Source organism: Callithrix jacchus, chromosome 4, assembly GCF_049354715.1.
Source record: "Callithrix jacchus isolate 240 chromosome 4, calJac240_pri, whole genome shotgun sequence".
NCBI classification, from domain to species: domain Eukaryota; kingdom Metazoa; phylum Chordata; class Mammalia; order Primates; family Cebidae; genus Callithrix; species Callithrix jacchus.
The window spans coordinates 62,007,889-62,035,423 of record NC_133505.1 but is presented as its reverse complement, the minus strand read 5'-3'; the positions used below and the strand labels follow the sequence as shown (position 1 = coordinate 62,035,423).

At 41.5% G+C, this 27,535-nt stretch overlaps 1 protein-coding gene and 1 long non-coding RNA gene across 4 annotated transcripts in view; one reads left to right on the top strand and one right to left on the bottom strand.

The window, feature by feature from the left end:
* Positions 1-15,078, bottom strand: part of LRRC1 (leucine rich repeat containing 1) — a 132,745-nt gene extending 117,667 nt beyond the window's left edge. For 2 of the 3 annotated variants that reach the window (XM_008994589.5, XM_002746660.7), the window contains exon 1: positions 14,614-15,078. In XM_008994589.5, the coding sequence (XP_008992837.1) occupies positions 14,614-14,772 (159 nt within the window). In that variant the 5' untranslated portion in view covers positions 14,773-15,078. Of the gene's footprint in view, positions 1-12,713; positions 12,764-14,613 lie in introns of all 3 variants that reach the window. The other variant, XM_078370703.1, reaches the window with a different exon arrangement.
* A 332-nt stretch (positions 15,079-15,410) lies between these two features.
* LOC128931778 (uncharacterized) overlaps positions 15,411-27,535 on the top strand; it is a 54,646-nt gene continuing 42,521 nt past the window's right edge. The window contains exons 1-2 of the long non-coding RNA XR_013534820.1: positions 15,411-15,749; positions 16,650-16,718. This is a non-coding gene — a long non-coding RNA (uncharacterized LOC128931778). The remainder of the gene's footprint in view (positions 15,750-16,649; positions 16,719-27,535) is intronic.

The following is a 27,535-nucleotide window of genomic DNA, read 5'->3' as shown; positions in this document are numbered from 1 at the left end:
TATTCACGTATGTTTTTATTCTCTCAAAACTTCTCACACAGGTAGTAAGAATGGAATCTAGGAAAAATGTCTACATGTACAAGCTTTTTTTTTTTTTAAGAATATTTTGAAACAGAAGTCATTCCTGCTAGAGATTTTTGCTGAGCAGATGGCCCTTATCTTTTTGGCAGAAAACATAGGGTTAAATGAGAGATATAACATTTATCTACTAATCCCTGATGGGAAAGAAGAGTATCTGCAAGAACCAGGCAGGCTCTCACCGTCTGCCTTCCTGCCTTCCTGCCTTCCTTCCTGCCTGCCTTCTTACAGCAGACACTGCAGAGTGCCTACCCCACATCCGTTTCCAAGCCCTTGTTCCAACTATTCCTTGCCTACCTGCTTCCTGCTACAGAGACAAAATTTAAAATAAAATAAAAAAGCCAGACACTGTCACTGTCAGCCTTGCTGGTGGCCAGGGCTGGCCTGACTCTGTCTATCCCTTTCCTCTCTGCTCAGGGTGCCACCATGGGAGGAAGCCATGGAGAAGTCACACAAGTGCCTGGCACTGCCCCTACCTTCAGGCTTCCTAATGTATGAGGTCACTAAATACGTGTTTCATTAAAGGCATTTTAGGTTGAGATTTTTGTTACTTGCAGTCTAGAGTATTCCACATACATTCCTCTGTCTCTCCAGGGCAGAACCCTCCACTAAGGAGAAACTACCAGTGAAGTGAAACCACAGAAGTTGCTTCTCTTGGACCAGATTTACCTTATACCTAAACCTGAAAATTGAAATAAACATTTTAGAATATATAAACCTTTTGAAAACTATATAAAGTACACATTGCAAGTAATTATCTTCTGCTATACCTACCTTACCAAAACCACCTTTATACAAAATTTCTCTTTAAACAGGAAGTTACCAAAGAGGGATGGTGATGGGGTAAGGTTGAAGAGCAGAGATCTGATTCACTTTGCTACTGGCCCCATCAATTTCAGTGAATCACTACAGTCAACAGCGGTGCGGGGCATAAATAACACTGCCCCCTTCCTCTTCCTGCCATTTTTCAATGAAATTATCAAAAAATCAAGGTATGAGAATCAGTGTAATATGTTATGAGGTTTGATGAATCTATTGTAAAATGCTTGTTTTCCCCTACCTATTATTAGCATCCATTTGTAACAGCACTGAAATATGCATAGTGCCAGAAAGCACATTAGAACCTCTTTATGTTACTGACCTTTACAGTCAAGACTAATAATTTCCTCATAAGCTAATCACTTAATAAACTTTGAGAACTGGAAAAAACAGTGTAACAGCTGAATAATTATGAGCAGACTTACAATGGGAGTGCTGCCATGAGATAACAAATGCTCACTGCTGTTCAGTGAGCTTCCTATTGTTTTCCCAGACGGATGTGCTTTGACTTTAAGTATGTATATAAAGATTCAACTGTAAGTTCCGTCCTGAAAGTAAGAGATCCAGCACCGAAGAATGAGTGTCACTAATCCTTGAAAGATCATGCTTGAATGAGCTCATCAATATTTACTGACCCCATTCTTTAAGTGATATTTCAGCCCAGTGCTTTTTCTTTTATTTGTATTTATTTGTTTTTGAGACAGGATCTCACTCTGTCACTCAGGCTTGAGTGCAGGGGTCATGGGTGTCCCTCTGTTCCCCTTCACAGAACAGACACAACTCATGGCTCATCAGGTGGCTTCTGGTACAGATAACACTGTCTCCCCAGGTCTGACCTTGAGGCAGAAGGTCCAGTGATAAGGAACACTGGCTCTGGAGCTAGACTGCATCACTTCAAATCACAGCTTTGCTACTCTGCTAGTTAGTAGCTGCGTGGCCTTTGCAAGTTATTTACCCTCTCTGTGTTCCAGTAGGCTCATCTGTAAAATAAACCTGTTTATGTGAAATACAGCTATGGTTGTAAGGATTAAATGAGTTAATCACAGGAAGTGCTTAAAGCAGACTGAGGCACATCGCTCATAAAATGTTGACTATCATTATTATAATTTTCAATCAGCCCCTAAAATCTAGGTCTCATAAAAACTTATGCCATGACTCAAGTACGTTACAGTTCCTATACTGCAGTTCCCTTTTCCAGTCCTCCCTACATCAACAAATAATTCTGCCACCCCCTCCCTATCAATAAAACCAAAAATCTACATCCTGCAAGTATTGTCCACTTTGCTCCCAAGCTATCTCACTATTTACTGCTACCCCCTTAGTCAAAGTCAGCAACAGCAAAACCTTTCAATAAAAGCCCCCTCTCCCAGCCTCCCTGTTTCTTCTCTTCCTCCCTACAGTCTAATCTCCAATCAGCAGGCAGAGTGAACTCTCTAACATAAACCAGGTATCTTACAGGCCTATGATCTGCCACGCTTCAACTGATGAAAACCCATCCAATCTCCTCACCAGACCCTCCAGGCCCTGCCAACATCCTCACCTGGATTTCCTACTGCCCATGCCACAGGCTCCAGCCGCACTAGCTTCTTTCTGCCCATAAACTCACTAAGTTCATCCCCAAGACTTTGCAGGAAGCTCTCCATATTGACATGGCTGCCCTACTCCACCGGTGCAAATGTCACTTCCTTAGAGAGACCTTAAATAGAAATCTCCATTTGCAACACTCTCTACGGCATTCCCCTGTTTTGTTTTCTTTATAGCTTTTGTAACTACCTGAAATTCGTATTTTCTTATCTGTTTTCCATCCTTACCTAGAATGGAAGCTCCATAAAGACAGAGATTTCTTTGGCTTTCTAGATAGAGCAATGCCTGAAGCGCAGCCTGCACTCAATACATGAAGGAAGGAGGAGGGAGGGTCTGTCAGAATCCAGCAGAAACCCATCCCTAGTCCCCATTGCTGAACCAAGATGCCTCTGAAGCCTGACACTAACATCCCACTAGATAAACCAGCTATTCAGCAGGAGACTGGAAAGCTATAGCCTTTGATCCTAACATACTTGCAAAGCCACCTCAATCTGACAGTGACCCACAGATATTTCTAATGGTCAGTCCCCAAACTAAGTTTCCCAAAATATAATCTCCCAGCTACTCAAACCAACACAAAGGGAAGTTTCAAACAACCTCCTCTGAATTGCTTGATTTCATTTAATAAGGACACAAAAGAGATCCCAGCCAAATTCATCCATTTTGCCTCATTTCAAAAACCTGGGAAAATGCATCTGACAAAGGAGAAACATTTCAGTGTTCAAAGGTTGTTGGGGGTTAGGGAGTGTGAGTGTTTTAACCAAAGAAAATCTGCTGATCTTTTTTCCTTAATTGGTTCTGGGAATCAACAACTGACCACAGGAGGGTAAGTGTTTGGAACAGCTTTTCCTTATTATCAAATCCTTGATTATAATGATTAAGCCTAGATTTGTGGTTCTACTAAACCTCACGAAGCAACCTCACAGAGTATGTGCACAACTGTAGCAACACTCATCAAAGGTTCACACTAGGACATCAAGTCATAAAATTAGCATCAGAGAAGGTCAACACACAGAGGGACCTTGTTGACACCACTCAGATAAGGAAACTGAGGCTCAAGAGAGTACATGATCCGCCCTAGGTCACAATGCAAGTGTTGGATAGGGCCAGGACAAGAACCCAGGGCTGACACCCAGGCCAGTGCTGTTTCCACTCCATCATGTTGCCACCCATACCCACAAGGAATACAGACAGCCGACTCTCCTTGGTGTCATCTTCGAGCTCTCCTTCACAGGTCTGGTTCAAAGCCATTACTAAATCCACTCCCCAAAAGGGCTGAAAACTTCCCCCAAAAGGCCCTTCAAATACGTATTCAGTGTCTGCTCTGTACTAACCACCCTATTAAGCAGCAGGAATGCAAAGATGCTTGGCTTTAAGAAACTCACTTTGATGAGGGGCAGAGATAATTACAAAGATGCAGCAATCAAGTCAGAGGTGTCCCCAGTGACTACAGAGGAGATGGGAGGGCTTTCTGGAGGAATGTTATCTCCTGAGCTCTGTCCAATTGGATGAGGAGCAGTGAGACAGGGAAAGAAGTGGGAAGAGTACTTCACCGAAGGCGGAACAACAAAAAACAAAGACCAAGAAGCATGAAACAATATGTCAGCAACTAAGGGCAGCTAACTGGGGCTGAAACACAAGGCTGAGGGAAGGTGAGGAGGCAGGGGTAGGCAGAGGGCAGAATGCTGCCAGACCATATCCTGCAGGTGCGGGGAAGCAACCAGAGCAGGCAATCTCTGTCGCAAAGATCACTCTGACCAAGTATTGAGAAAGAATTTGAAAGACGCACAGATGAAGTGTGGGCCTCTCCCACAAAAGTCAGTAGTTAGTACTGATAACAATTATCAAACTGTACTGGGTACTTTCTACCTCCCAGATACTGTTCTCAGCAGTGTCTACAGATTAACACATTTAATTTTCATACAATTTCATGAGGTAGGTACTATTATTACCTTCTTTTTACAGATGAGTAAACTGAAGTACAACGAAGACAAGTTACCTATCCAAGGTGTCGCAATGAAGAGGACAATCTCCTAACAACTATGCATACTTTATCTTCAAGTAAGGGGATCTGGCCTGAATGGAGACTTCAGTAGAAGATGCTGAGGTTGGGGTGCTGATCCATGCAGTCATCACAAGTTAATGCCCAAGCTTTGTGTCCCCAAAAATCCTGCACACCACCCTGCCCTCTTGCTCCAGAAAGAGAACCAAGTCAACCCAGAGTAAGAATCTATGCTCCAAACACAGCATGTCACCTCACATAAGCTCCCTGTCTGCAATGCCCTCCTCCCTCCCCAGCCCGTCTAAGCCCAGCAGCAGTGAAAGCTGGATCCTGCTTTCCTACACCTCAAATGCAACAAGCTTCTGACAAGGGCCCACAGCAACTCTTGGCATGCACGTTCATGTGGCAAGAATTAGATGTTAGTCTTCCAAAGATCTGGCACAAATACTTGCTCAACTGACTAAAGCCTACCCGAGGCCTTTTCTAGACCTATGGAAGAAAACTGCAGTCAAGAATAATGGACACAGAGATTAAAAAAAAAAAAAAAGATAGCCTCTAGGCCTATTTTTCAAGTTCTTCCAAGGATCACAGGACTTGGATGTCAAGAATCAGAAATGTGCAGTCCATATCTTCATTCTCCTTTAATACATGACTTTACCTCACTAGACTTCAGCTTTTTAGATGAAAATGACAAATGATTAGATTTGTACAATGTCTAGGCCTCCATCCAACTCGGACTAAAAAACTGAAAATCTAGCAATATTTTGTAAAGTACATATCCTTTGGTCCAGCAATTATAGTTCTTGAAATTTATCTTAAAGAAACATTTGCACAGGTATATAAAGTAATATATACAAGAACCTTTAATTTAGCATGGCTCATAATTGCAAAGCATTGGAAACTATTTAAATACTCAGTAGCAGGAGAATGGTTAAAAAATAAGTAACAGTGGTATATCCAATACAATGGAATACTACAGCACTCATAGCAATGCTATAATCCTTCTATATATACCTATATGGAAGATGTCCAAGATATGGTGTTAAGTAAAAAGAACAAGCAGCAAAGCCATTTATATAATGGGAATCCTATTTTTGTTTTAATAACAACAAATATATGGTGATGTATGATGAGGCAAAAAATCCATAAGAATACATCCTAAAAACAAAGGGAATTTTAAATGTCTTCACCACAGATAATAAATATGTGAGGTGATAGGTGTGTTAAGTAGACTGATTTAATCATTCCACAACATATACATGTATCAAAACATTACATTGTACCATATACATGTATGCAATTATTTGTCAATTAAAAATAAAATTAAAAATCTTAATATAATCAAATTATTAAGGGATGGTATCATTTCAAGGAAATCAAATGAGTCTTCTTTTTTTCTTGTTCTTTGAATTATTTTAAGCATCCAAAACATGCTACTCTTATAATAGGATAAATATAAGAAAATACCATAGCCCAAGGCTATGTGCACTAATAGCATGGGCCTCAGAGGCCTTTATCCAACATCTTCCAGATCAAGTCAAGCAGCCAGAGCCTATATCACATCCTGAGAGGTTTGAAGCCACTTTCTGGCCCTCACAACTGCTCATTTGATTCAGGAGCCTGGTTCCCACCACAAGCCAGTGGAGAGCGCTCCTGATTATCCCTTCCCAAAAGTGGGGGTGGACTGTGGAAAGAGAGGTGACTAGGGTGGCCAGATGGACGGAGTCCTCTCAATCCAGCCACACAATCAAGGAATCAGTCTAGAACATGCTGTAATTAGGTGTAACACCTCCTTCCACCCCCACCACATGGCAAATCCATTCCGTGAGGTTTTTAGAAACAAAAACACCAAAATCTTCCAACTGAGTCAACTTCCCTGAAATCTAAACATTATAGTCTAGATCAAAATAATGAGGAGGGAAAAATTTTAAACATTACATCTTATTTTAGGAGTCCAAGGTATTTTACACTATATGTACACTCTCTCTCTCTCTCTCTCTCTCTCTCTCTATTAGATCTTCTAAAATACCACATGTAATAGTAAATTACCATTGCTGTCCACTAAATTATACCCAAGAGAAAGTTAATGAACATCCAGAAGTTTCTCCTATGCATTTATAAAGCTCTGGCCCATGGTCTCATCACCCCTCATAACTATCTTATGAAGTAGAGGCCAAACATTTCTAGCCCTGTGTTCCGGGTAGAGTCCTAAAATAGGTGAACTTGCTCTAGACTTCAGTAAGCACAGTGAGAAGCCTGCAGCATTCACTGGATCTTCACCCAAAATGAACAAAACACCTCATTCCATGGCAGAGCAAGACCGTGTTTGGGATCTGTCATCATCGCAAAGAAATGTTTACACTGTTATTTCTGATACTCTTGTGTAAATCTCAGTAATGGCTTACCCCTAAAATCTCAAGTCTGTGGTAAAGGGTCCATTTTAAGAAAATGCCAAGTACCTACTTGTTACAGTACAGAATATGCAAAATTCTGGCAAAGGGGTAAATGTACTGGAAGCCTGTGAGGTGGAGTCAAAGTGCTCCCTTCCTGCTGGGAACCCCAGGAAAAGGGGATTGGGGGTTGTGGAAGCAGGCTCATTTTGCTGTTTTACCACACTGAAAGCATGACTCAATCTTTTGTCAACTCTCACAAAGTTTCATTACGCAGATGGGTTTGTTTTTCTCTAAGACTTGAGCTACTTTTTAAAAAGATACACAGGCAATGAGTTTTAAGTTACTCTAGAATAATAAATATCCTCCAAGTATTTGTCTTTGAAAGCATCCTCTACTCCAGCACAGGATGATGAAACTAAAATTCACCGTATAGAACAAACATAAGTATGAATTCACATTACTCAGAAAACTAGAACCCACAGGGTTACCAGGGTCACTGCTGGTACATTTTTATAAATTTAATGATCACATTCATCTAGATAAAACCAAAAATAAGCAAACTCTTCCCACCCATAATACATCTGGTTGCCCAGCTTCCTCCCAAGCCAATGCCTACATAAAAAACTTGCCAGGTTTTAGTGAGCATCTTAAAAGTTGAACACAAGGGCATGCCACAGTCAATGAAAGTATGTCTACAGAAAGGAGGACAATGCTTTGTATTTGGCATCCCACAAATTTGTGAAGCACAGGGCTTTGGATAGCTCAGCACAACACAAGCCGGCACAGCAGAAAGAGCGCCAGATGAGAAGGGAGAGGCTCCCAGTGGAGAAAACTTTAATCACGTCATCTCCCAGAGTATCCCACAGGTACTCTCCCTTCTCCTCCAGCCTACACCACTGCAACGGGCCCCTGCCTGGTCTCCCTGACTCTATTGGCCCAGAATGATCTTTCTAAAAACAAAGATCTTACCATACTTCACCTCTGCTTAGACACCTTCCCTGAGGCTCCTCTGCCTACAAGACAGAGTTCATCTCCTTAGCTGCCATGGCATTCTACAGAGGCTCTTCACACCACCATGCCTCCTTGCTCCTAGGCGGGCAATACAGCATACCGGTAAATGCACACATGTGGCAGGAGTTTCATGGTTGCTCCACAACTAACCTTGACCAAGTTTCTTAAGCCCTTTAAATAAGTTTTTTAAGACTCAGTTTCTGCATTTGCCAAGCTGAAATCATAATGGCTACAGTGAGCTGTTATTCCATTTGAAAGAAATTATTTATGTAGAGCACTTCATACAATGCTTAAAACTCAGTTAACCCTCATAAGCAGTGACAGCTATAATTATTATTAATACATCACAGAAACTCTAAATGTTTCTTCATTGAAAAGACTCGAATCTCTACTAACCCATTATAATTATTATTAATGTGTCACAGATACTCACCAAAAGTTTCTTAACCAGAGACTCTAATCTCCACTAACCTTAGACAAATGACAACTTCTCTAGGTCTCAGTTTTCTCACTTTCAAGTATCAGAGGTGAGGAGAGGTATGGGGTGAGGGGTGGGGGACTAACACAGAAAACAATTAAATGCTAAACTGTGTGATAGTAACAGGGTATCTGAGAAATGAGAAGTGTTTCCCTATCTTGAGAAATGTATAGATCAGCACTATAAAGGGGGAAATATTCCTTTGGATGCCCTTTCTCCTAAGCATTGACTTAAATTACATTTATTACAATGTTATTGAAGTACGTCCAAACATAAAACTAGGTTATGTCTTTTCTACGCTTTAGCTCTCACAAAATTGTAAGGTAAACACTTTTCAAATCGGATAAAAACACAAAAGAAAGCTCAACATTAATTTAACATGACAGATAACAATGATGCAATTTTACAGACACTGTATGGCTGTGTGCAATGTACTAAATACAACAGTAACATGGAACAGGTAGCCTGAATTCACATTCTGCTTGTTGACACCACTGTGGATTGAGACCCCTTCAGCTGCCCAACACTTTTGTCTAACAAATTGCCATGAAACCTTTGTTCATATAACCTTCAGCCATCTTCTGATACCAACTAATCATTTCAGTAATAAGTTCACGTCTGTTCTTCCCCCATTAGCTAGAGACAATTAAAGAGTTGCTCAAACACAGTCAATAAAGTCTTTGGGCACTGCTCATTTATAAGGTCATCAAGATGTCACAGAATCTGTGATTTTTTAAAAAAGGTATTATTGGAAAGAACATTAAAAATATAATTCTGGTTTTAAAAAATAACTTACAAACTCCCAGAAAAATGTCTTCAAACTCCAATTTAAGAAACAGTATTTCAGCCAGGCATGGTGGGTCTTGCCTGTAATCCCACAACTTAAGGAGACCAAGGTGGGTGGAACACTTGAGGTCAGGAGTTCAAGACCAGCCTGGCCAACACAGTAAAGCCCGTCTCTACTAAAAATACAAACATTAGCTGGGCGTGGTGGCAGGCGCCTGTAATCCCAGCTACTCAAGAGGCTGAGACAGGAGAATTGCTTGAACCCAGGAGGTAGAGGTTGCAGTGAGCCGAGATGGCACCACTGCATTCAAGCCTGGAAAACAGGGAGACTCTGTCTCAAAAAAAAAAAAGAAGAAGAAAGAAAGAAAGAAAGAAAGAGAGAGAGAAAGAAGGAGGGAGGGAGGGAGGGAGGGAGAGAGGGAGCGAGGGGCATTATTTTAAAATAAACAGATCTTGCAATAAAAACATCTTGCATCCAGAAAGATGTTAGGACATCTCAGATCTAACTCTGTGCTGACACTTTAAGTGCTTTACACATATTCTTTAATAACTATAACCCTATAAGATAAGCACTGCTCTAACACCTGAGGAAACAGAAGCTGAAGAGAGTCTCCAAGTGATGGGGCAGCATTTTGAACTATCTGAATCAAGCATCTTGGCTCTCTGCCCTTTCAAGACAAGCCCTAAAGAGCCTCGGCAGAAGACAACCAACAATGGACAATATAAATCCAGATGAAACCAACCAGATGGGAGTGAGGGGGTAAGAGAGGAAAGATGGCAGTGTGAAAAAAGAAATGGCAGGACTTGGCAACAAAATGGAGAGGAGAAGGAAGGATCTGAGGTAAGTCTTTGGACCTTTGAGAGGGAAAGAATGGCTGCCCTGCCCCCTAGAAATGGAACTTCTGGGAAGAGCAGTCAGTTTGGAATATGAGACGTAAATTGAAACATGGTTGGTTTAAGGCAAAGGGGACTTTACCACAAGTGGAGGTGGATATTCCCTTAACAGATCACAGCTGGAGATGTTAAACTTGAAGTCATATTTATAGAAAATATGTTTACAGTGCATGAAGATTCTTTCAAAGGTAAAGCAATCAGAGGTGTTCAGCACAGAAGACATAGAAAACAAAAACTGGCAAGATAAGAGCACTGGATTCTGAAAGAAGACTTTATGTCAACAATAGTTTCAATAGATTGGTGCACAAAAGTCTAACCATAGGAAGGGAAATTATGATGGCTAAGAAACATGGGCCACCTACCCATCTTAGGACTAATTCATGCATCTTTGTGCCCGCTATGTGTCCATTCATGAAGATCTCTGCCCTCATGGAGCTAATGTTTTAGTCAGGGAGAGAGACAAAGAAAAAGAAGGCAACTATATGGTCTGGAGTCAGGTGATGATATGTGCTCTAAAGGACAGGAAAAAAAAATGAGAAAGAATGATGTAGGGGGCAGGTATTTGAGATAATGCCATCTGTCAATCAACAAAAGATCAACTGAACTCCAAGAAGAGATGGCAAGGTAAATTCAATTTTTTAAAGCTACGAAGACTTAAGTATATATTCATTCAAAATACGTGCTGCCTACTACTACATGAAGCACTATATTGGTGCTGGAGACAGGAAAACACACATATTTGAAGGTATCTGAGAATTGGTACACACTGAGGAGAAAATCAATGGCATGTAAAAGGCTGAGGAAGTACAGAGGGTAAGCCAAGGTTCTTGCAGGGCAGGTAAGACAAAAGTGTCCCCCTGCGAATGAGCTTTTCTTCTGAAGTTGCTTCTAATTTGAAAATTCTGACTGTATTAAAAAAGAATAGATGCTGGAGCAGTGATATGCTTAAGGGAAGAGAAAGAAGCAGAGGAAGATTTTTATAAGATTCAGCAACATTCATTCAACAGATAAATAATGGTTTATTGAGCAACATAAATAACTGTTTATTGGTACTTACTGGGTGCAACTAGGCTGAGATTCTGTGCTCAGCAAAGGTAAGCAATAACACACAGACATCTCAAGAAGGTTACAGTGAGACTGTCTGTGTTAGCACAGAGCCAAAAAGGATAAAACTGTGGGTAGTGGAGGAGGAGTAGGCGGATGCAAAAGGGATGGGGTATCACCCAACTGGAACCAAGCTGAAGATGAGAGTTCTGATGCAAAAGGTTAAAAGATTAGGAAGGTAACCATCAAGTCCACAGCTTAGGAGTAGCTTAACTGTGGTGTCCTTTCCACCCCACACTAACAATCCCCACATCTGGATTAAATCCCCACATCTGGATTAAAATCATTTGCTGCTTCACAAAGCTGTGAATCATGCCTCCTTTAATCTCTATATTCCCAGTAACTTGCAAATAATGGAGGCTCAACAAATGCTTGGCTAACGTCAAGTTATAATGACATGAGTAAAATAGGAGAGACTAGGCTGGTCGCGGCGGCTCACGCCTGTAATTCCAGCACTTTGGAAGGCTGAGATGGGCAGATCACCTAAGGTCAGGAGTTCAAGACCACTCTGGCCAACATGGAGAAACCCGTCTCTACTAAAAAATACAGAATTAGCCAGGCATGGTGACACATGCCTATAATCCCAGCCACTCGGGAGGCTGAGGCAGGAGAATCGCTTGAACCTGGGAGGCAGACATTGCAGTGAGTCGAGATTGTGCCACTGTACTCCAGGCTGGGCAACAAGAACGAGACTCCATCTCAGAAAAAGAAAAAATAGGAGAGACTAAATAAATGAAGGTTTGATGGCTATGGGAAGCAAGACAGAAGATTCCTGCTAGGTGTCCAAAGCACATCTGGATGAACAGGACGCACCAGCAACTGCATCTAACTTGCTGGATAACCCTGAGAAAGTCACCTCAATTCTGAATCTCAATTTGTGAAATGAGGATATTGGCTCAAACCAGAGGTTGCAGGCCTTTCAGTGGAAAGAAGGTGGCTGTTATTACACGAAAGCCTGGAGAGAGTGCATATCTTTGCAGTCTGGGTAATGGGTACGAGCTTCCCCTTTAAGCTCTGCTTTCAAACAAATTATAGAGAGAACATATAGCTGGTATGGCCGCCAAAATAAGGAACTTTGAGGCTTATCAACAAAAGAGAACTGCTTTGATGTGGCAGGTAAGGAGACAGGGGTTTGGAGCAGGAGCAGCAGAGAGCAGTGGTAATAAGTTTTACAGATCTCAGAGGTGACACAACAGATAACCCAAGGAAAGACTGGATTAAACAGATACATTTGTTTTCAAGGTGGTTCTCATGTGTGGCATGTACAACCCAGGCACCAAGACACATAGTAAGTCAGGGAGAAATAGATTTTACACAACCTAAAAACTTTAATACTAATTTAAGAGCTGTTAGAGCAATAATAATCCATTAGCAAGATCACTTGTAACCTTTGAAAAGCTTGTTTATTTATCATATTTATAGAGTGCCACAGACTATATTTTGAGCTTCTGACAAGTTTCCATTTAGGATCACAGAAATACCTGACATTTTGGCTTGGCATCGGAAATTACATAATTTCCCATGCCAAACTGAATTCTCCAACATTACAGGAAAACCCACAAACCCTGCAGAAGGGAGTGAAAAGCCAATCCAGTCAAAGGAAATCTTCCAGTTCTACAAAAGAAAACAAACAAACAAACAAATACCACAAAGAGCAATGAATCATTTCTACTGAATAACTTCACTCAATCTTTAATAATGTCATTCTGAAGCCCCGAAAAGTATTAAATTACATATTCTATATTTCTGGTGATATCACTGCCTAAAATTATACAACTTAAAGCAGTGAATTAGCTGATAACTGTTAAGTGAAATCTTTAAAGACATGAAAGGCCAGAAAAAAAACATGTGCTTGAAAATGCCTTCAAAATAATAAAAGCCCAAGGGAACTGGATAGCTTTGCTGCTTCTAAGCTAAATAAAGCTTGGGGGGCTTTACAAAGATCCTAGTGAGGATAATCTCTATGATTACACAGAGCAAACATCCAATCAATTCCACATGAACCAAGGAAGTTAATCCAAGAACACCACTTAAAATATTGAGAAAAACACAGTACTGATTGTACTCCATCAGCGTTGGAGAACGTATCAGGTCATTCTGACAAGCCAGAACACTTGACTACTGTTTCTGTGACAATGATTTGGCTTGTGTTAACTAAAGGACAAGCAAGATATTTGAGTCCAACGCTCAGGCCTTAAACAGGTCCGATCCCGGACTCCCAACAGTCTCCCTACTTCCTGCACACCTTTGGATTATTACACACTGACTTCCTGTACACACCTGGGTTTGGGATACCTTCTCCCTGAAGGATTACTCTAGCTAAGTTCCCAAGGCAAGCTCAAGGGACTCTCCCTACTCTCGGCGGCAGTGGAGTGATTACTTTACGTAAAAGACTGAAAAGATAACGCATCACTACAAGGACAGAAGCAAGCAGGGTGACTGTGGCCGCTCCGGGAAGGGCGGCTGCAAGGCTGGCCCGCGGGCAGAGCCTCTGCTGACGTCCACCGCGGCTCCCACCACGCAACAGGTCCACGCAGGCAGGGCCCGGGCGGCTGGCGTCTGGGCACCTGCCCCCAGCGCTCCAGGCCCAGCTCTCCCCTGCCCCCAACCCGCGGCCACCCCGTAGCCACGGCAGGCCGGCCGGCCAAGCCCACCCGCGATAAAGCCTGGAGCACATTCCTCCCAAGATGCCGAGATAGTGCGGCCCGCTTGTGCGCTGCCCAGGTCACAAGGTCCTCCCCGAGAAGCCTCGGTCAAAGGAGAGGCGCGCCCGACTCTTGGTAGGGCCCTGGGGAGTGGAGTGGGGCGGAATGCGGTGCTCTGTAGCCTCCAACAGAAAAACAGCCCGTGTCGCCTGACTTCTCACCTGCCCGGGCACAAATGGCAGGTGTCAGTACCTAGACATGGCTCTAAGTTACTTAACAGTCCAGAACGTTTCTCCAATAGCACGAGCTCTAGTGACTACGCGAAAAATATCCGGTCACTTTGAATAAAATGAAAAAGAACTTTACTGGGGAAGGATGGAGACACGAGGAGAGGCCGGGCACGGGTGGGAGGCCGAGGCGGGCGGATCACTAGGTCAGGAGTTCGAGACCAGCCTGACCAACATGGTGAAGCCCCGTCTCTACTAAAAATACAAAAATTAGCTGGGCATGGTGGCGCGCTCTTGTAATCCCAGCAACTCAGGAGGCCGAGGCAGGAGAATCGCTTGAACTCCAGTGGAGATGCAGTGAGCCGAGATCGCGCCACTGCACTCCAGCCGGGGCGACAGAGCGAGACTCCGTCTCAAAAAATAAAAATAAAAAAATGGAGACACCGGGAGAAAGAAGCAGGTGAATGCATAAAACAAGTAAGGTTCCCTCCCGCCGGACCAGGAGGTGGAAGAGGCAACGAGAGAGGAGGGGAGCAGAAGGGACAGCAGACGAGCGGGCAGAGCGCGCAGGTGAGGCCGGACCCTCACTCACCTCGGGCAGCTCTCGGAGCTGGTTGGCGTCCAGCAGCAGCTCCTCCAGGCTCCGGGCATAGCGATAGATCTCCTCCGGGACGTAGACCAACGAGCAGTGGCGCTTGTCGATGGTCTCCACATGACGGTTGCACCGCCACAGGGGGATGCAGTGGAACATCGCCGCCCCCGCCGCCGCCGAGCCGGGTCCCGAGCGGCGGCGACTCGGGCTCCAAGCCCGCTCTGCCCTGCGGCTCGGCTCAGCCCGCTGCCCTCTCCGCGCTCGTTGTTGGTTCCCTGGCTCGCTCGCTCCTCGCGCCGGGCTTCGCGGTCGGAAGCGCTCCCAGGAACCTCGGGCGGGAGCCCCTACCCCGTCCCAGCACTCCCGCCCGCCAGCCGGTGCGTCCCCTCCCACCCTCCAGTCTCAGCCACCGCCACCGCCGCCGCCGCCGCGGGGAGCTTCCTACTCCTAGCCGCCGCGCAAACTGAGCATGCGCGCCAGTGGGTGCGCGCCGAGGGTGTTTCCCGGCCCGAGGGATGCTCCTCTCCGGGTTTTCCCGGCGACCTCGATCCGGAGAGGGTCGAGGGATCTGTGGGCCGGCTGCCCGGGGTCCTCTTACTCCGATGGGAACGGGGGCTCGTCGGGCCGTTTGAGGAAGGCAGGCTGTGAAAGGGCTTGGGGCAAGGATGAGGCAGAGTAGAGGCGGCCTGAGCAGAGCAGAACAACTTTTGATTTTTAGTTTTATTTAACTCGCACTCCCCTCTTTTCTCCCCTTCCCCAAAACAACTTTCTCTTCCGGGGTCAGGCAGGACCGCCCCGAAGCGTACCTTGCGCGCCGTGGGCGCCAGGCGCTACGGGATTCCGTGTAGTTTTGAGGTGTTTGCGCCGCCCTCGCTGCTGCTTTCGTGGCTGCCCTTATGCCCGCTGCTCACGGCTGTCCCAAAAGTGTGAGCGGGCCGCGCCTGGCCCTCTGGTCCTCGGGCACCGCCTGCAGGCTTTGTAACCTGGGAGCACTTCTTCGGTCATCACGGTTTATGCAGTGAGTGACAGTAAATCCTCCCCGTACCACCAAAGGCATAGGAGTCAGAGTCTGCGAGATTCTCACAGATGTGGATACACCCCGCCAGCAGCCCAACTGCAGAAATAAGCCGGCAGAAGTGAGTTTCTGAGCCGGATCCAGCCCGGCTCAGATGTTGGCCCAGGGGGTGCGGAGGGAGGAGCGAGGAAAGAGGGGCAGATCGAGGCTGCCAGGTGAGCATCCTCCATACAACTCCTGCTTTTCTGCTGTCACCCCTGTCCCGTCCAGCCCGGATGACCCAGGAGGCTTGCTATTGGGTTATCACGACCATTCCCTTGCGCCGATTGATTTACCGCGGACCACTTCGCCTGTAACTGTTTACAACACAATCCCCATCTCCGAATATCCAAATTTTCTCCTTTCACGAAGGGTTGCACAGGTCAAGGTCAATCACAATGATGAATTTTTCCTCGGGGGCTCCTCTGACTCCTCACTTTGCCGCCCCTTCGTCCCACACTTTCCGTTTCAAGCGTACTCAAACTTCAGGTTCCACCTGTGGCCTCTGCCACGCTGCCACGCTGCCACGCTGGCTCCCCCACCCTCACTCCCGCCTTCCAGCTGCTACAGCTAAAATCTGGAGCCACGGAGTTCACTTTTCTATAGAAGACAAGGCTGAGCATGCTCAGTAGTCAAGGCAAAGTTTGGTCCAAAACTAGTTTTTGCATTAGACTCTCTTGGCTCCAGACTCTCCTGTCCCATTGTAACTGAGCACTGGAGGGTTTCCCCGGTGAAATGAAGAGGAGGACACTTGGTCTTTTCGATTCTACTAAGAGGGTTCCTTTCTTCCCAGTCAGTAAGGAGGGGTCTGACTTTTCATTTCTACCCCAGCGTTATCACCTGAGCTCTCATTCCAGTCAATCCCTAAACTCCTGTTGCCCTATCCACTTCACCCTCTCTTTTGTTTGTCCTGATTTGATTCCTGCATTCTCACAGAGGGCTACCTGGACTTTGAACCTCCACCCGCCTTTTTACATTTCAGAAACATAAGATGCTCATTTCTGCCACCCTTCCTAGAAAACTATGGTTCCTGACAGAGACGTGTGGAAAGGTAAGCAAGTTCCTGTCTTCAAGTTTTCCAACTGCTTTAAAAAAAAATTTTTTTTTTAAGGCTGGCTCCCTTCATTTAATCTAATGTTGATTTCCATAGATTATCACACTAGATTATTTTAATGAACACCAAATGTATTTTAAAGATGTGTCCAGTCTTTAAAAAATTCAAATCTCCACCGGGTGAAGTGGCTAAGGCCTGTAATCCCAGCACTTTGGGAGGCTCAGGTGAGCAGATCACCTGAGGTCAGGAGTTTGAGACCAGCCTGGCCAACATGATAAAACCCTGTCTCTACCAAAAATATGAAAATTAGCTGGGCGTGGTGGCAGGTGCCTGTAATCCCAGCTACTGGGGAAGCTGAGGCATGAAAATGGCTGGAACCCGGGAGGCAGATGTTGCAGCGAGCCAAGATCCCGCCAATGCACTCCATCCTGGGCAACAAGAGTGAAACTCTGTCAAAAAAAATACAAACCTCAATAAGCACTTTTTGTGTGCCTCTCCATGGTGCTTCAGCTTCTCTGTGTTATTATTTTTGTATCACCTTAATCCAAAAGAGATTGTGACTTCTTAAGCAATAGGTACTGTCTTACTTGCTTTGTAGGTCTGGGAAACTGCCACAATGCAATATGCACAGTCAATGACTAACAGTTTTTGTTGAATTAATTCAGGTAGTCAGTGGGAGAATTCTTGAAATCCCTTGTTTCCAAGGATTTGCCAAGAATTTGAAACAGTTTAGTAAGAGAGAAAAAAATGGAACACCCCGAGGCGGGTGGATCACGAGGTCAAGAGATCGAGATCATCCTGGCCAACATGGTGAAACCCTGTCTCCATTAAAATACAAAATAAATTAGCCGGGCATTTGGCATGCACCTGTAGTCCCAGCTACTCAAGGCTGAGGAAGAATCGCTTGAACCCAGGAGGTGGAGGTTGCGGTGAGCCAAGACTGCGCCACAGCACTCCAGCCTGGCAACAGAGCAAGACTCCGTCTCAAAAAAAAAAAAAAAGGAACACCTTGTCAACTACAGAATAGGGAAGCAATTAACTTTCTATTCACCTGAAGAATTTTAGGGTTTCCCGCCTGATATAATATCTGGTTTCCTCCACCACATACAAATGAGTTTGACTCAATTTAAACGAAGTTTAAAAAGAGCACCTAAATCAATTTATTCTAAGAATTATGTAATTCTTCTATTCATTTATACTGTGAGCCATGTTTTCACAGCCTTTGGTGTAAAGAGATTTGTGTTTGAACTCTTGTTATGCCACTAGCTTTGTAGAAATTGACAGTTTACTTAACTTTATAAACCTGTTTTATCATCTCTCAAATGAGTATAATGACTCATGGGACTGTTATCTGGATTAAATGAAATAATATATGTTAAATGCTTAGTAGAGTATCAGACACACATTATTTTAATCAATAAATGTTCATTATGTACTTTATTAGCCAGCCTCCAGGAAGTTGGGGGCAACATCCACCATCTCCTGGTTGATCTGTGTAACGAACTTTCCCTCTCTCGGATCACTCACTTTGGGGAAGCCAGCTGCCGTGTTGAGCAAATCTAGAGTGCCACATGGCAAAGAATTGCAGACTGCTGACAACAACTAGCAAGGGACTGACAATTCTTGCCAGTAGTCATGTGAGTGAGCCATCTTGGAAGCCAACTATCCAGCCCTTGTCAAGCCTTCAAGTGACTGCAGCACCAGCTGACAGCTTGACTAAAACCTCATGCTAGCCTCTGACCCAGGACCACTCAGCTAAGCTGCTCCCCACTCTTGACCCTTAGAAACTCTGTGAGACAGTAAATGTTTGTTGCTTTAAGCTGCTAAGATTTGAAGTAATTTATTACACTGCAACAGGTAACTAATAAATGTACATACCTTGCACCAGACATTGTGCTTGATACTAGAAATGTGTAAGAAAAAACAAGACACATGTCTTAGCCTCATGAAGCTTACTCTCTAAAGTTAGGAGAAAGATAAATACTTAGTGATTTGTGGTTGTTTTATCATTATTTTTTGAGCATGATATTATTAATTTTCTTTAAGTAGAAGTCCAAAGTGGTAGCTTATAAGATAGGGTGAAAATGGGAATTCAGAGGTTTGGGCATGTGAATTTTAATGTAAGATACTACCACCTAACCACTAGAATGACTTAAAATTTTAAAAAAAAAAGACAATCCCAAATGTCACTGAAGATATAAAGCAACTCAGCCTGGCAGAATGACTCACACCTATGATTCCAGCACTTTGGGAAGCTGAGGCAGAATGGGGTGGGGAGATCGCTTGAAGCCAGGAGTTCAAGACCAGCTTGGGCAACATAGGGAGACCCCTATCTCTACAAAAAATAAAAAAATTAGCCTGGTGAAGTGGCCTATGTCTGTAGCCCAGCTATTCAGAAGGCTGAGGGGGAAGGATCACTTGAGTCTCCTAGTTAGTTTGAGGCTGCAGTGAGCTGTGATCATGCTGTTTTGGTTACTACAGCTTTGTAAGATATTTTGAAGGTCAGTAGTGTGATTCCTCTAGCTTGGCTTGCTTGCTTATTTGTTTGTTTCTTTTGCTCAGTATTAGTTTGGCTAATTGGAGTCTTTTGTGGTTCCATACAAATTTTAGGATTTCTTTTTGTACTTCTGTGAAGAATATCACAGGCATTTTGGTAGTGGTAGCACTGAATCTGTAGTTTGCATTAATATTGTCATTGTAACAATATTAATTCTTGTAATCCATGAGCTTGAGATGTCTTTCTATTTGTTTGTATCTTCATTAATTTCATTCTTCACCATTTTATAGTTTTCTTACAAAAGTCTTGCACCTCCTTGACTATGTTTATTCTTAGGTATTTTATTTTTTGTAGCTACTACAAATGTGATTGCATTCTTGATTTTATTTTCAGTAGTTCATTGTTCATGTACGGAAATGCTGCTGGTTTTTAATATTGATTTCGTATCCTGTGAGTTTACTAAATTTGTTTTATTCTGTTTTTTGATAGAGTCTATATGTTTTTCTATACATAAGATCATAGAATTTGCATACAAGGATAAATTGATTTCCTGCTTTCCAATTTATATGCCTTTTATTTCTTTCTCTTGACTAATTGTTCTAAGATTTCTAGAGGTATGTTGAATAAGGGTGGCGAAAGTGGACATACTTGTCTTCTTCCAGTTCTAAGAAGAAAATCTTTTAGCCTTTCCCCATTCATTATGATGTTAACTGTGATTTTGTCATATGCTGCATTTATTATTTTGAGATATGTTCCTTCTTTGCCTAGTTGATTGAAAATTTTTATTGTAAATAAATGTAAAATTTTTATCAAGTGCTTTTCCTGCATCTATTGAGATGATCATGTGGTTTTTAGTAGTCCTTCATTCTATTGATGTGATGTATGACATTTAATGATTTGCATATATTAAACCATCCTTGTATTCCTGAGATAAATCACACTTGATCATGGAGTATTATCTTCTCAGTGTGTTCTTAGATTGGATTTACTAGTATTTTGTCGGGGATTTTTGTGTCTATGTTTATTAGGAATATTAACCTGTAGTGTCCTTTTTTTGTTGTGTCCTTGTCTGTTTTTGGTAGCAGGGTTATGCTAGCCTCATACAATGAGTTAGGAAAAAATTTCTCTGCTTCATTTTGTAAAATAGTTTGACAAGAATTGATACTAATTCTTCTTTAAATATTCAGTAGAATTCAGCCGTGAAGCCATTCAGTCCTTGATCTTTCTTTGTTGGGAGATTTTCTGTTACTTACTAAATCTTGTTACTTGTTGCTGGCTTGTTTGAGTTTTCTGTTTTTTCTTGCTAGAATTTTGGTAGATTGCTTATGTCCAGGAAATTTTCTATTTCTTTGGGTTTTTAAAATTTATTGTCATGTATTTGTTCATAGTAGTCTCTAATAACCCTTTGTATTTCTGTGGTATCTGTTGTGACATCTCCTTTTTCATTTCTGATTTTATTTATTTGGATCATCTCTCTTTTTCATTAATCTAGCTAATGGTTGGTCGATTTTGTTTATCTTCTCCAAAAAACCCCCAACTTTTTGTTTCATTGGTTTTTGTACTTTTTTGTCTCAATTTTATTAATTTCTGCTCTGATCCTTATTATTTCTTTCCTTCTGATAATTTAGGGTTTGGTTTCTTCTCTCTTTTCTCCTTCCTTGGGAGGTACCTTTAAGTTATTTGAAATCTTTGTAGTTTTTTAGGTAGGCATTTGTTGCTATAAACTTGCCCCTGATACTGTTGTTGCCATGTCCCCTAGATTTGATGTATTGTGTTTTCATTTTTACTTATTTCAAGGCATGTTTATATTTTATCTTTTATTTTTTTTCTCCAGCCATTGGTCACTCAGAAGCCTATTATTTAATTTCCATGTATTTGTATAGTTTTGAATGTTCATCTTGTTATTGATTTCTGGTTTTATTCTATTGTGGTCTGAGAAAATAGTAGGTATGATTTCAGTTTTTAAAAATTTGTTGAGATTTATTTTGTGTTCTAATACATAGTCCTGGAGAATGTTCCATGTGCTGATGAAAAAAATATGTATTTACCAGATGTTGAGAAAAATGTTATGTAAATGTCTATTAGGTCCATTTGGGCTATGGTGCAGTTTATATCTAATATTTCTTTATTTTCTGTCTAGATAATCTATCCAATGCTGAGAGTGGGGTGTTGAAGTTCTTAACTGTTATTGGAGTCTATCTCTCCCTTTAGATCTAATAATATTTGCTTTATATATCTGAGTGCTCCAGTTTGGAGCACATATACATTTACAATTATTATATTCTCTTGCTAAATCAATCCTTTTATTATTATGTAATGTCCTTCTTTGTCTCTTTGTACAGCTTTTGACTTGAAGTCTGTTTTGTCTAAATATAGCTACTCCTGCTTGCCTTTAGTTTCTGCTTTTGTGGAATACATTTTATTTAAGCCCTTTACTTTCAATGTGTTTGTCCTTAAAGATGAGGTGAGTTTCTTTTAGGTAGCATATAGTTGATTCTTGTTTTGTTATTATTATTCAGCCAGTCCATATCTTTTAAATGAGAAATTTAATCCATTTATATATAAGGTTATTATTGATAGGTAAGGACTTACTGTTGTCATTTTACTGATTGTTTTTTAGTTTTTTTGTATATCTTTTGTTCCTTCCTCTCTTATTGTTTATTTTTACTATTGGGTAGTTTTCTGTACTGATAAGTTTTGATTCCTTCCCTTTCTTCTTTGTGTATCTGCTCTGTCAGTGTGTTTTATAGTTTCTTATGTTTTCATGGTGGTGGTTATTGTTCTTTTCATTTCCAGATGTAAGATTCCTTTGTATATTTGTTACAAAATTGGTCTAATGGTGATTTCCCTTCGTTTTCACTTGTCTGTGAAAGATTTTATTTTCTTATTTTACAATGAATGGCTTAGCTGGGTATAATGTTTGTGACTGCCAAGTATTTTTCTTTCACTACTTTGAATACATCATCCTGTTCTCCTGTGGACTATAAGGTTTCTGCTGAAAAATCTAATGGAGATTCCCATATATGTGACTGAAAACTTTTCTCTTGTTGCCTTTAAAATTCTTTCTTTGTCTTTCACTTTTGACAATTTTACTACAATTCTGCCTCAGAGAGGATATGTTCAGCTTTAATCCATTTGGGGTTCATTGAGCTTCCCAGGCCTGGAAACTTCTCCCAAGATGTGAGAAGTTTTCAATTATTATCCCATGAAATATGTTTTCCTCACCTTTTTCCATGTTTGTCCTTCTGGAACACCCATAATAGAAGCAACATTTGTTCACTTGCGGTATCCCATAGATTCTGTAGGCTTTCTTCATTCGTTTGTTTGTTTGCCTTCCTTTATTTCAGAAGACCCATCTTCAAGTTCAGAAATTCCTTCTTCTGTTCTAATCTGTTGTTGAACCTCTCAGTTGTATTTTGTTTTTTTATTATTGTACTTTGGGCTCTAGGGCACATGTGCACATCCTGCATCCTACAGGATTGTTGCATAGGTACATGCATGTCATCGTGGTTTGCTGTCTCCATCCCCACTCCACCCCTGTCACCTATATCAGGCATTACTCCCAGTTTTATCCCTCCCCAATCTCCCCACCGCTCACTATCCCTCTCCTTCCCTCCCCTCCACCCCCCTCACTTACCCCAGTGAGTGTTGTTCCCTTCCCTGTGCCCAAGTGTTCTCATTGTTTGTCACCTGCCTATAAGTAATAACATTTGGTGTTTGGTTTTCTGTTCTTGTGTCAGTTTGCTGAGAATGATGGTTTCTAGATTGACCTATGTCTCTGCAAACGACATGAACTCGTCATTTTTATGGCTGCCTCGTATTCCATGGTGTATATGTGCCACATTTTTATGGTTGCCTAGTATTTTATGGTGTATATGTGCCACATTTTTATGGCTGCCTAGTATTCCATGGTGTATATGTGCCATTCTATCATTTATGGACATTTGGGTTGTTTCCAGGTCTTTGCTGTTGTAAACAGTGCCATAATGAACATACGTATGCATATATCTTTATAACAGAACAATTTATAATCCTTTGGGTATATACCCAGCTGGGTCAAATGGAATTTCTTTTTCTAGATCCTTGAGGAATTGCCACACTGTCTTCCATAATGGTAGAACTAATATACACTCCCACCAACAGTGTAGAAGTGTTCCTATTTCTCCATATCCTCTCCAGCATCTGTTGTCTCCAGATTTTTTAGTGATCGCCATTCGAATTGGCGTGAGATGGTATCTCAATGTGATTTTGATTTTCATTTCTCTAATGACCAGTGATGATAAGCATTTTTTTATATGTATGTTGGCCTCATATATATCTTCTTTTGAACAGTGTCTGTTCATCTCTTTCACCCACTTTTGAATGGGTTTGTTTGCTTTTTTCTTGTAAATCTGCTTTAGTTCTTTGTAAATTCTGGATATTAGCTCTTTGTCAGATGGGTAGATTGCAAAAATTTTTTCCCATTGTATTGGTTGCTGGTTCACTCTAATGATTGTTTCTTTTGCTCTGCAGAAGCTCTTAAGTTTAGTTAGATCTCATTTTTCTATTTTGGCCATTTCTTTTGTTGCCATTGCTTTTGGTGTTTTATTGATGAAGTCCTTGACTGTGCCTATGTTCTGAATGGTGTTACCTAGGTTTTCTTCTAGGGTTTTTATGGTGTTAGTTCTTATGTTCAAATCTTTAATCCATATGGAGTTAATTTTTGTATAAGGTGTAAGGAAGGAGTCCAGTTTCAGCTTTCTGCATATGGGTAGCCAGTTTTCCCAACTGTCTAGCCATTTGTTAAACATTGCTTATTTTTGTTAGGTTTGTCAAAGATCAGATGATCGTAGATGTGTGGTGTTGCTTCTGAGGCCTCTGCTCTGTTCCATTCGTCTGTATCTCTGTTTTGGTACCAGTACCATGCTGTTTTGATTACTGTAGCCTTGTAGAATAGTTTGAAGTCAGGTAGTGTAATGTCTCCAGCTTTGTTCTTTTTGCTTAGGATGCTCTTGGCTGTGCATGCTCTCTTTTGGTTCCATATGAAGTTTAAAGTGATTTTTTCCAGTTCTGTGAAGGTTAATGGTAGCTTGATGGGGACAGCATTGAATCTATAAGTTACTTTGCATAGTATGGCCATTTTCACCCACTGATTCTTCCTAACCATGAGCACGGAATATTTTTCCATCTTTTGTGTCCTCTCTCATTTCCTTGATCAGTGGTTTGCGGTTCTACTTGAAGAGATCTTTTACATCCTTTGTCAGTTGTATTCCTAGGTATTTTATTCTCTTTGTAGCAATTGTAAATGGGAGTTTGTTCATGATTTGGCTCTCTGTCTGCTGTTGGTGTATTGGAATGCTTGTGATTTCTGCATATTGATTTTGTATCCTGAGACTTTGCTGAAGTTGCTTATCAGCTTAACAAGGTTTTGGGCTGAGACTATGGGGTCTTCTAAATATACAGTCATGTAATCTGCAAATAGGGACATTTTGACTTCTTCCCTTAATTAAATGCCTTTTATTTCTTTTTCTTGCCTAATTGCTCTGGCTAGGACTTCTTATACTATATTGAATAGGAGTGGTAAGAGAGGCATCCTCGTCTAGTGCCAATTTTTAAAGGGAATGCATCTAGTTTTTGTCCATTCAGTATGATATTGGCTGTGCGTTTGTCATAAATAGCTTTTTATTATTTTGAGACACTTTCCATTGATACCTAGTTTATTAAGGATTTTTAGCATAAAGGCTGTTGAATTTTGTTGAAGGCCTTCTCGGCATTTATTGAGATAATCATATGGTTTTTGTCTTTGATTATGTGGTAGATTATGTTTCTGGACTTGCGTACGTTGAACCAGCCTTGCATCCCTGGGATGAAGTCTATTTGATCATGATGGATAAACTTTTTGATATGCTGTTGGATTCAGTTTGCCAGTATTTTATTGAAGATTTTTGCATCAATGTTCATCATGGATATTGGCCTTTAGTTTTCTTTTTTAATTGTGTCTCTGCCAGGTTTTGGTATCAGGATGATGTTGGTCTTATAGAAAGAGTTAGGGAGGATTCCCTCTTTTTGTATTGTTTGGAATAGTTTCAAAAGGAATGGTACCAGCTCCTCTTTGTACATCTGGTAGAATTCAGCTGTGAACCTATCTGGACCTGGACTTTTTTTGGTTGGTAGGCTATTAATTGCTGCCTCTACTTCAGACCTTGTTATTGGTCTATTCAGAGTTTCAGCTTCTTTCTGGTTTAGTCTTGGGAGTGTGCAGGTGTCCAGAAGTTAACTCATTTCTTCCAGATTTACTGGTTTATGTGCATTCAGCTGTGTGTAGTAATCTCTGCTGGTAGTTTTTATTTCTGAGGAATCAGTGGTGATCCACCATTTATCGTTTTTTATTGCATGTATTATATTCTTCTCTCTTTTTTATTAGTCTAGCTAGTGGTCTATTTTGTTGATCTTAAAAAAACGGCTCCTGGATTTATTGATTTTTGAAGTTTTTTTGTGTCTCTATCTCCTTCAGTTCTTCTCTGATCTTAGTTATTTCTTGTCTTCTGCTAGCTTTTGAGTCTTTTTGATCTTGCTCCTCTAGCTCTTTCAATTTTAATGATATGGTGTTGATTTTAGATCTGTCCTTGTTTCTCATGTGGGCATTTATTGCTATAAATTTCCCTCTAGACACTGCTTTAAATGTGTCCCAGAGATTCTGGTATGTTGTGTCTTCATTCTCATTGGTTTCAAAGAGCATTTTTATTTCTGCCTTCACTTCCTTGTTTATCTTTTCATCATTCAGAAGCAAGTTGTTCAGTTTCTATCTGATTGTGTGGTTTTGAGTACTTTTCATTATCCTGAATTCTAATTTGATTGAGCTGTGGTCTGAGAGACTGTTATGATTTCTGTTCTTTTGCATTTGCTGAGGAGTGATTTACTTCCAATTTTGTGGTCAGTTTTAGAGTAAGTGAGATATGGTGCTGAGAAGAATGTACATTCTGTGGATTTGGGGTGGAGAGTTCTGTAAATGTCTATTAGGTCCACTTTGTCCAGATCTGTGTTCAAGTCCTGGATATCCTTGTTGACTTTCTGTCTCATTGACCTGTCCAATGCTGACAGTGGAGTGTTAAAGTCTCCCACTATTATTGTGCAGGAGTCTAAGTGTCTTTGTAGGTCATTAAGAACTTGCTTTATGTATCTGGGTGCTCCTGCATTGGGTGCATATATATTTAGGATAGTTAGCTCTTCTTATTGCATTGATGCATTTTACCATTATGTAATGCCCTTCTTTGTTTCTTTTGATCTTTGTTGGTTTAAAGTCTGTTTTATCAGAGACTAGGATTGCTACCCCTGCTTTTTTTTTTTGCTCTCCATTTGCTTGGTAAATCTTCCTCCATTCCTTTATTTTGAGTCTATATGTGTCTTTGCACACGAGACAGGTCTCCTGTATACAGCACACTGATGTGTCTTGACTTTTTATCCAGTTTGTCAGTCTGTGTCTTTTGATTGGGGCATTTAGGCCGCTTACATTCAATATTAATATTGTTATGTTTGAATTTGATCCTGACATTTTGTTACTGGCTAGTTGTTTTGCCCGTTAGTTGACACAGCTTCTTCATTGCATCGTTGGTCTTTACCACTTGGTACATTTTTGTACTGTCTGGTACTAGTTGTTCCTTTCCGTGTTTAGTGCTTCCTTCAGGAGCTCTTGTAAGGCAGGTCTGGTGGTGATGAAATCTCTCAGCAATTGCTTGTCCATAAAGGATTTTATTTCTCCTTCACTTATGAAGCTTTGTTTGGCCAGATATGAAATTCTGGGTTGAGAGTTCTTTTATTTAAAGATGTTGAATATTGGCCCCCATTCCCCTCTAGCTTTTAGGGTTTCTGCTGAGAGACACACTGTGAGTCTGATGGTCTTTCCTTTGTGGGTGACTGGAACCTTCTCTCTGGCTGCCCTTAGGATTTTCTCCTTCATTTCAACCATGGGGAATCTGATGACTATGTGCCTTGGGGTTGCTCTTCTTGAGGAGTATCTTTGTGGTGTTCTCTGTATTTCCTGGATTTGAATGTTGGCCTTCCTTGTTAGGTGGAGGAAGTTCTCCTGGATAATATCCTGAAGAGTGTTTTCCAGCGTGGATTCATTCTCCCTGTCACATTCAGATACGCCAATCAAGCATAGATTAGGTCTTTTCACATAATCCCATAGTTCTTGGAGGCTTTGTTCATTTCTTTTCACCTTTTTTTCTCTAATCTTGCCTTCTCATTTTATTTTATTGATTTGATCTTCAATCTCTGATATCCTTTCTTCTGCATGATTGATTCAGCTGTTGAAACTTGTTTATGCTTCACAAAGTTC